Consider the following 10,005-nt stretch of genomic DNA (forward strand, 5'->3'; position numbering starts at 1 on the left):
TTCTATTTTAAACTTGATTTGAGTTTTTTTGTTGCAATTTGTCAAGTTTTATAATAAAGTTTTTAAAATGAAAATATGATTCCCCCTTTATCTAAACTCTTCTTGAGTGATTGAGTTTGCAGCCAAATCAGCTGACTTTGGAGATGATGCAGGTTTTCAATAAGGGCAATAACTTGGAGCCTGTACAAATTCATCAAGTGCAGCACTTGTCCGTCCGTGGACATGTTGGGGAGCTCTGGCGTATGAGTGTTTTCCATTTAATGAGCATTGGAAGCAGGGTCCCCTACACAAAGCATTGTGTAAAAAATAATATTGCTCATTGTCGTCGCCATTAATGAGAGTTGACATAATTACTAGGACCATTTCTTTTCTAATTAGCACACTTCAGCCTTGTCGGAGCGAGCGGCCAGGCCAAAAGAGAATCAGACAGGCATGCCGAATGGGAAACAAAAAGAAGTCCATCGGCCATAATTAGGTAAGACAATGCCTCGGACTGTTCTCGGCTGGAGATGTCGCTGGGGCTCCGGCCGCTCACTTCCAACAAGTTACACTTCTCCCCGGGCCCCTAATAAGCCCCTAATCGCCTTTCCGATTCACACGGACAGAGGCCGCCGTTGCCTCCGTGGCTTCAACCCCCTGCCTCTCAAGCGGACCCTGGTTCACCCCTCAGACAAATATGGATTATTTCTATAGAGAGACTCAGTGTGTGCTGCTGCAGGAGCGTCCTGGGACAGGGAGAGGTGGAGTGTGTTGAGCCCTCAACGCACCATGGCCTGGTTGCAGCACGATGGAGGTGGCATTGAGACAGAAGGCTTATATTTTGTTTGTTTGTTCTTATATCTATATCATTTTACACTATCAAAAATGTGGCAATACAATACTGCCCCAGATCATATCAATAAATTGTCCTGTCACACAATCTAATGTTTTTGTTTAAAAAAAGGCTAATAATACATTTAAAAAAGTATTAACATTTAAGACTGCAGACTTGATGGCTTATGAATCCTCCCCCAGTGTTTATAACAATGTGCTCATAAGGGATTGCCATAGTTTACTATGGCAATCCCTTATGAGCACATTGTTAGGCACCCAAGTATAAATGAGAGAAAACATAAAAAAATAAAATAAAACAGTACAAGTAGCTACATAGAATTTGTACCCAATGTTCCACTAGGCTACTGCAACTTAAAACATAGTCAATTCTTGATAACCAGCTGTTGCACTATGGAGAAATCACAAAAACGTATTGGCCCAACATTGTCTTCGAGTAATTCCTGAATGAAAATGTTCACTTAAAGTTTGTATGTTCATGAAATCTTGGAGGTGACCCTGCCGTGGCTGGGACAGGTTACATGTGGCCACTTGTTGACGCCGACTCATGACCATTCAGTCTGCTGAGCGCTACAGGCGACCTGACATCTTCAATATGGTGGCTGCCTGTCAACGGGCCAGTCCCCGCAGAGCCGATCATCCATATGGAGAGAGAGAGAGAGAGAGAGAGAGAGAGAGAGAGAGAGGGAAAAATAGCTCATCCATCCGTCCAGCGTCCACCCCTACATCCGCATTGAGCCGCCTTGACCTCACATAGCCCAATGTGCCCCGACAGACGTCAATCCGATGTGCTCCCCAGTCTTTAAATTAGCTGTCAATTAGTGCAAATTAATCAACTCCTCGCCTAATTAAGCAATGCCGACGGGCAGCTACCAAACATGCCATTGTAGAGGAGCCATGAGAAAGTTGCGGGGCTTGCAAACTCTTTCTGGAGGGAAGAGTGGAGGGGGGTCATCACATCACATCACGCCCTGCGAGTGCTTTGGGAAAGCAGAGGCTCCGGCTGTGCTTTAGTTTTCCCCCTGACTCGGCCCTACATGTGTGCTGTCATCAAGTTACCCGCACCCTGCTTCTATAGCGATGAAGCAGCCATGGGTCAGCACTACAGAGATTGAACCACACCAGCGGTTTTGGTTGCGGGATAGAATTTGTTTTGCATCACTCGGAGCAACATATAAAAAAGGGACAGTGAATGCACCATTAGGATAATTAAGAAGTACTGTAGCCTATGTGACTAGCAAGCTGAGAAATGATTCTCCCGGGGATCACTTACCGCACGCCTTTGTGTTCTGCTGTGACCTTCCTTGCAAAGAAAAAGTTGATCGCTTATTCATTACCACGAAATGCATTTACGAGCTATTCGCAGTCGCATCAGCAGGATATGAAATTCATTATGGACAGTGGGCGTGTTTTTGCTTTGCCTATACAGCTGCTTATCATATTTTGACCTGCAGCAGACCTGCACCTGTTTGAAGGTTACAGGCTGAATGCGTTTATCATGGCTCGTCCCTATCATGGTCTGTTGAGGACTTTTATTTATTTATTTATTTATTTATTTATTTATTCATTCATTTATTCATTCATTCATTTATTTATTTATTTATTTATTTATTTATTTATTTGCATTAAGCCTGAAAAAAAGAGAGTTCCACGGCAGGAGCTGAGCAGGGAGCATAGAAGATATGTTTGGATGGAGGGGAGTATTGGGGGGAGGGGTGCAGATAAACAAAAACAAAACAAAAACATTTCCCAACAGCTGTTTGCTTTTTAATCTGCAGCCGCCCGTCAGATCCTGTAGGTTCTTTGATGGGCAACCCAATCTACACGAATGACTGAACTAAATCTTCCCTTAATCTAGAGCCTTATTAGGCAGCCCCTGTTCTGCATGTAAAGCAGCATGCATACATTTTCCCTGATGGATTATTAGCCGCCATACACAGAGGAGACGTGTTGCACTATTTACAACACAAAACAGCACATATATTGCAGCAGTAGAGATGATGTGGTGGGAGATGGAGCAGTAACTATAATTGACGGGTCATCTTGGCTCACATGCTAATAAATGACACTCGATCCCAACAGGCCGATGCGTCATTAGCATATCCTGATAACATTGATTTCTTCATTAATGGGACTTCCTCTAACTAGGCACTAATTAGTTTCAACTGGCCAAACCGATGATTGCAACAGCAACATTTCCCTCCTTCTTAATCAGCAGCTCATTGATGTTAAAGTAGGCCTGTGAGTTTGCAGCCCGGGGATGACTTCTGTGTGCCTCACGTCTCAAAGTTCATAGTGGTGTGTATTGTTCAGGCATGGCCCGACTCCACAGCGTTTTTTCTTTAGCTTTAGCTACGTGTTTATCATATTTGAGGGTTTTCCTTCATTGCCTTATGCCATTGTTATTACATTATCACCTTGATGATACAAGTAAAGTAAATACATTGGAAGCCATGCTTTATCATGTATAAACAAAAACATCTTTATTTGGCTGTAATGTTTAAAAAACGAATTAATTCCATAAGATCATTGGTTTTACTTTATAAATAATAAAGTAAAACGTTTTCTCTCCTTTAACCCAAAACACTTTCATTATCTGCCTGGGACTGACACAACAGGAAGAAAATTATGGACTTGGCTTTGAATATTCAATATTCTTAAAATAAATAGGGAAATTCAAACAATCACAATCACCCTATTTATTCTGCCATTAGGCGTTGTCACAAAAAAACAATATCGGATTTATTAAAAATTGCAAAAACTGGTGCCAACTAAAAAGCCAATAGAAAATAAAAATCCATATATTGTATTCAAATTTTGAATTAATAATCATAATGTGAATCATCTTCTATGAAACAATCAATGTCCAGTTTTTTGTCTGGTTTCAGTAAAACAATGTTGACTTATAGGCTACCTATAGCAATCATAATTAGCCTTTATTATGTGGAATGGATACTTTTTAATTAGTAAGTGTTGCATGCCTTAAATGATCATTATAATTGATAATAATGATAATAAAAATTATAATATTGTTAATATACATACAATAATAATTAATTAAAGGTCAGTTAATTATTTCTCAGTTTTACGCATGTGTCCCATATTGTGTATCATTTTCTATTTTCCTCTGAGGAATTAATCTGCTCTGTGGCTCATGCGCTGCACCGTGCCGCGCACCCTGTGTCCATATCGTCCAGCTGTCGTTTTTGGGAGGGCCTTAGATTTGCGTGTGATGAGTTTCCCATAGCATCTGGAGATCAATTATCCACCGGTGTGAGCCAGTGCTTGAGAGATCATAGCTGGCAGTGTGTAGCCAATGTGTGTGTGTTTATGTGTGCGTAATGCATTAGACCTACTGATTTATTCTAGAAGATTGAGGTAATTTTCTAAACCTGAAGCATTTCAAAGGTAGGCTAAGTAAGAGGTGTGCATTTGAAATTAACGATTTAATTAGGCCTGATCGACACTCTATACGAAAATGGTAGGCCTGCTATAGTGATCTGTAGTGAGTTCATAATGGCGTAAACCAGGCATGGTATTTGTTTATATAAGTCTAATGGTGTAATAACTGTTTTAACGTTCCATATTTAGGCTAATGTCCAAAGGATTCCATCTTACTTTTAGCACATAGGCCTACATTTTATTTTCAGCATTTCACCTTTCTTCGCGCTGCCTGTAGCCCTGAAGAAAGTCATTGCGTCCCTTTCTCTCTCTCAGCCTAAATCCCTCCCGCGTGCGTCCATATAGTCCTGAGCAAAATGCAGATAGTATCCGAGAGGGCGTATAATTCATCCATGATCCACAGGAATCCTGAATGCTTGCAGCTGATTGGCTGCTGGGTCCTGCCTCTTGTTGGGATGGACCTGTTGGATAAAAGGAGCATTTTCTAAAGGACTCCGTGTGTTATACAGAGGACCATGCACTGGGGACCATCCTGTAAGACGTCGTATAGTCAGAAATAGGCCTTTGTCAACGACGACATCATGACGGGGAAACAGGGCGCCTTGCTGTCGGAAAGTTTAAATCTATCTGAGAAAACCTCTGTTGGCGCAAACGGAGGGAGTAACAACAGCCACCAGCCGAAGAGCAGCGCGAACCATCCGCCGCAAAGGTGCACCGGCTTCGGCATCCAGGAGATACTGGGGCTGAACAAGGAGCCGTCCGCGGCCCCAAGGCACCCGCTGAGCTCACTGCCGGCCGGGGCGCACCTGATCGCCGCCAGGTCCTTGCTGGGCCCCGCCGGCATGGGCATGGGAATGGGGGTCGGGATGGGATTAATCGGCCCGGGTGGAATTCCGACGTTTTACAGCCAACCCGCGTTTTTGGAGACGGTGCTGTCGGACGCACAAGACCTTCACCTGCAGTCCCACAGCAGGTCCGTGCATCATGGGCCGCTGGACACCAGCCTGTCTGCCAGCTCAGGTGATCTGCAAACACGTTGGAATTAGGCTACTCACACTAAATACTGAACACACCTAACCTGGGCAGCTGTGCATAGGCCCATTTCCATTTTTTAGGGGGAAATTGAAATATAATTAAAATATATATTTATTATTAACATTATTATTGTTTTTGTTGTTGTGTGAAATTAAAATTATATCATTAATCACTGCCTATCGAAAAATGAGCAGTCCAGTCTCTGATTATATAAACCCCCATGTGTTGTTAACTTTGATGCTTTCTTCGTGTTTTAATCCAGACTCTGATGATTTATCTTCAAATGAACGAAAACACTCGAAGTCATCAGTAAGCCAGAGCAAGAAACGCAAGAAAAGACGTCACCGGTTAGTGTCAATTTCTGGTTCATATTAAAGAATATAGTAAAGAAAATGACAGGAAAAAAACAACAAAAGAAAATTATGAAAATGGTGGACAGACATAATAAAGCAATAGGCTATTTACAAACAATGAAAAGTATAGGCCTACATCAAAGGAGGCTGTCCAACACTTGCTTAAAATGTTAATGGGTGAGAAGCAGAACAACTAATTTAATCTCACCCCTTCTCCCATAATTCATATTGGCTAATAATACTTTGACCTTTGTGAGAATTTTGCAGAAATTCACACGACTGCGTTTACCCCGTAAAATATAGCCTAATCATTTTCAAGAAATATTTCTCCAATCAGTGTGTGGGTAATTGTTCTTTTTGTGTTTGTATGACACATGTAGGCTACCTATTTTCATCACTGCACCCAACAGTGTTTGACTTGTCCTGCTACATTTTCTACACCCATGCACATGAAAAAATAAAATAAGTTTTTTTAAATTGGCTTTTAGCCTATAGGCTAATTATAGAATTATTATCTTTGATGTTGTTTTACAATTTAAGCGTTTTTTTTTTTTTTTTTTTTTGTTGTTGTTGGCATATATCTTTAGTTTGAAAGATTTCTGCAGGACACAATATATTCCTTTCAATATTTCAGCATATTTGAAATGATGACCCCTTTCCACAGGACCATATTCACCTCGTATCAGCTGGAGGAGCTGGAAAAGGCCTTCAATGAGGCACACTACCCGGATGTTTATGCCCGAGAGATGTTGGCCATGAAAACAGAGCTACCTGAAGACAGGATACAGGTAAAACTATTTATATATGCTTTTAGGATACCAATAATAATATTTAATAATGATTTGGCCTTATTCAATCGAATGTTTCCACTTTTTTGAACCTAGACTATCCTAATTATTAATTAGCCTATTTTTGTATAACTAGCTTTTAGTGATGACTTTGAGTTTATTTTCTTTATAGCCTATTTGTAATTAACTCAACTTAACTTATGGATTAAGCTTTACATTTTAAATGTCGACATTTTTACCCACATGCATCAATGTGTCTTAAGGCACTCTAATGTTAGCCCATTTTTCCTGTAAAAATGCATAATTTTAAAGAAATCAGACCGTTATAATTAGATTCGTGAATAGCAAAAAACGTAAACGTTGTTCTTTTTTTCTTTTTCTTTAAAAAAATACAATCATTTATCTTTATTCAGATCCCTGCTCCATATCAGACTATTATGATGCTATAATTAGTAGCAACTTTAAAGCAACATGAATAGCCTACGTGTATGCAAATAGGCCTACATACATTCGTTTGTGAGAAAAAGGGATAGGCCTATATTACCGTCTATTTTATGAATATGCATATAGCCTATAATCTATAATGTAATAATGAGCTCTGGTAATATTTGAGCTCTCTCGTGTTGGAGGGGAGGCCGTAAGTGCTTCTCCGCTCCTGCCCGAACAAAGCCTGGCTCTCTAGCGGGCAGCATCCTCGCCAGGATAGATAAATCTCTCATCAGGCTGCAGTTGGATGTGAAACAATTTGTTCTCGGCGAAGGAGCCACTAACGACCTAATCAAGCTATCAAGGCGGAAGAAGATTGCAGTGTGACCTGGACCATCCATCTGCCGGGGCGCCTTCTAATCTCACTCTCATTACGGGAGCGCAACAGTAGGCTTGACAACAAGCACGAATCGCCTAAGAAAGAAAAAAAATAGGAAATAAATAAATAAATAAATAAGCCCAGCATTTCCAAATAAACTTAGCACCCGATTTTCTCACCGAGTGTAATTAGTTAAATCAGACGGAGCTCGGGAGGCTGTCTGGGCTGCTGGAGAGACGCAGGGAGTTCAAATGAAATAACTACATTGAATTTATTAGCACGGGTCAATAGCGCTGCTCCCCCGAGTCCCGGTAGTTTAATTTCCCGTGATATTTGCCCGCCTGCCCGCCATCGATTGGGCCTGAAATTAACTTATTTTTCAATCAGCCTCGGCGTGCCCCTGGGTCACTCCTCCCTCGCAGCTTCCACGCTGGCTTCTTTTGAGGGGCAGAGAAGCAATTTCTCATAAAGAGAAAAAAAAGTATCTTGTATGAAATAAGGGTTATCATCAGAATTACCTGGGAAAAGAAGAAGAAGAAGAAAAAAAAGCATGAAAACGGTTTGATCGTTTTCAATTTAATATCTCTCCCCTCACTTGAATCTTCTCCCCTCCTCCTCCTCTAAGTAGAGTGTTTAAAAATCCTGTGCTTTGCTCTACAATCAATTTGGCCTCTCTCTCTCTCTCTCTCTCTCTCTCTCTCTCTCTCACACACTCACTCACTCCATCTCACTCTCTCTATCTCAGATAGCCTGCAGGGCAAGTGAAATGGTTGTTGGTTGTGGCCAAGCTAAGTGTCTGGATGTGTCAAATCATCTATAATGCTTCTACAGGTAGCTGGAGATGAGCTGTGACAGGGGGCAAGGATCCCTCACACCTGTTGGCAGCACTTTATGGGAAATCAATACACTGGATCCAAATGGAGCAGAATGTTTTAATTTTTTGTCTCTAGTTATTTTGAAGCACACTAGAGATTACCCAAATGGGTCATTTAAAAAAATAGAAACTAACAGTATGCTGGAAGGCATCCTTTATCAAACGTTTGTAAATAATGGTTTTAGTAATGATTAAACAATTATATTCTTAAGCTTTACTGGTCAGTTTGAAGACTGGGGGTGGCCATGTTGTGAGGGGTTTACACTTTCTGATACGCCAGCATGTGTGCAGTTAAGTAATCGAAAAATTAAAAAAACTTTACAGATGCAAATTGCAAGCTGACGTTGGAGTGTTTGCAGCCCTCGTAAGGAAAACATCATTTAGATAAACTCTTGCCAAACCCAATCTACTCTGAAGTCAAAAGGACCACTACTCTCAAGTAGTTTTCAGGACTCAGTCAAACTGGAAAAAAACGGCATACACGCCTCTATATGCTGAGGAGATAGTGACTTTTTTGGGTGATGTGAGGGTCACTGATGATAAATGGGCGTCTCCCTCCTGTCACACAGGTATGGTTTCAGAACCGCAGAGCCAAGTGGAGGAAGAGGGAGAAGTGCTGGGGCCGTAGCACTGTGATGGCTGAGTACGGGCTGTACGGAGCCATGGTGAGGCATTCCATCCCCCTGCCCGAGTCCATCCTCAAGTCTGCCAAGGATGGCATCATGGAGTCCTGTGCCCCCTGGCTGCTCGGTGAGCCTGACTGTTTACACAAACATTCGGTACCATTGCCTCGTGATTCATTAGCAGCAGTAATTTCTATGTGGATGCTTGAAAGTTCCTCGTGCATACTCACTGATACTATAGACAGGCAATGATACCTGATTGAAGCATGACCCTTTAAAGGCACCTATAATGCAAATTGCACCTTTTCATGGTTTTTCTGTGTTCTATAGTCTCCCAAAGTATGGGTAATCACAACCCTCTCTTTTTTCTCCACTTCCACCTTTCTGTAAACCTATGTTCCAAAACCCCAGTCAGATCATCTCCCTGTTGTGACGTCAACACGGGAAAACCCGAGCCCCCCGCATCACCAACCTAACTTAGCAATACCTCCACCTTTGATAAGCACACCCCCAGATACCCCTTTAACTGGCAATATGCCACATTGAGCTGGAGGGAGGTGCCTGTGCCCCCATGTGGCTCTGGGCTTTTTGGAAGGTGGGGCTTTAAGAGATAGGTTCTAAAACCAAGCGTTTTAGACAGAGGCAGAATGGAGATTCAGCCATGGCAACGTGAGAAATATAAAAATGGTTTCTAGAGGGAAAAAATATTACAATTATAACCCTGAGCAAAAAAAAAGCATAAAGTTACATTTAAAGCTAAGAAACTTCCTAAATAAAGGACATAGCATAGACTACGCATTACATAGAATATTTTTCATCCTCTACACTGGTCACGCATCGTCGATTCAAACATTATATTCTAAATCGGAACAATTTTTTTGCTTGCTATTCATTTGCAGTCCAAGATGGCTTACCAATCCACAGACGCTATGCTAAATGTGAATACCCGCAACTCTTTGCAGGGATGCACAAGAAGTCTGGGGATGCAGTGTCTCCCCAGGTGACGGGACAGTGTGACGCGCCCCAGCAGCAGCAGCAGCAGAGCTCTCAGGGGCCAGAGGAAGAGACTGAGGCAGAGGAGAAGAGGTCGGAGGGCAAGTCCACCATATCCAAAGAGGAACTGCGGGAGAACAGCATTGCTGCACTCAGGGCCAAGGCGCAGGAGCACAGTGCCAAAGTGCTGGGGACGGTTTCTCACGACAGACTGCTGGAGGGCACGCAGGAGAGACAAGCGGCCGTGGATGAGAAAGCCATCGACCCCATGAGTCCGGCAGAGAAGGAGAAAAGTCCATAG

General features: G+C 42.1%; 1 protein-coding gene across 1 annotated transcript; it reads left to right on the top strand.

Moving 5' to 3' along the window:
• Positions 1 to 4,814: 4,814 nt before the first annotated feature.
• vsx2 (visual system homeobox 2) lies at positions 4,815 to 10,005 on the top strand (the record flags this gene model as incomplete). Its single annotated transcript, XM_080042058.1, has 5 exons — positions 4,815 to 5,253; positions 5,531 to 5,615; positions 6,286 to 6,409; positions 8,658 to 8,838; positions 9,611 to 10,005. The coding sequence occupies 5 exons, from the start codon at positions 4,815 to 4,817 to the stop codon at positions 10,003 to 10,005; spliced, it is 1,224 nt and encodes a 407-aa protein (XP_079898184.1).

Source organism: Ammodytes marinus, assembly GCF_949987685.1.
Source record: "Ammodytes marinus genome assembly, chromosome: 15".
Lineage (NCBI taxonomy): Eukaryota > Metazoa > Chordata > Actinopteri > Uranoscopiformes > Ammodytidae > Ammodytes > Ammodytes marinus.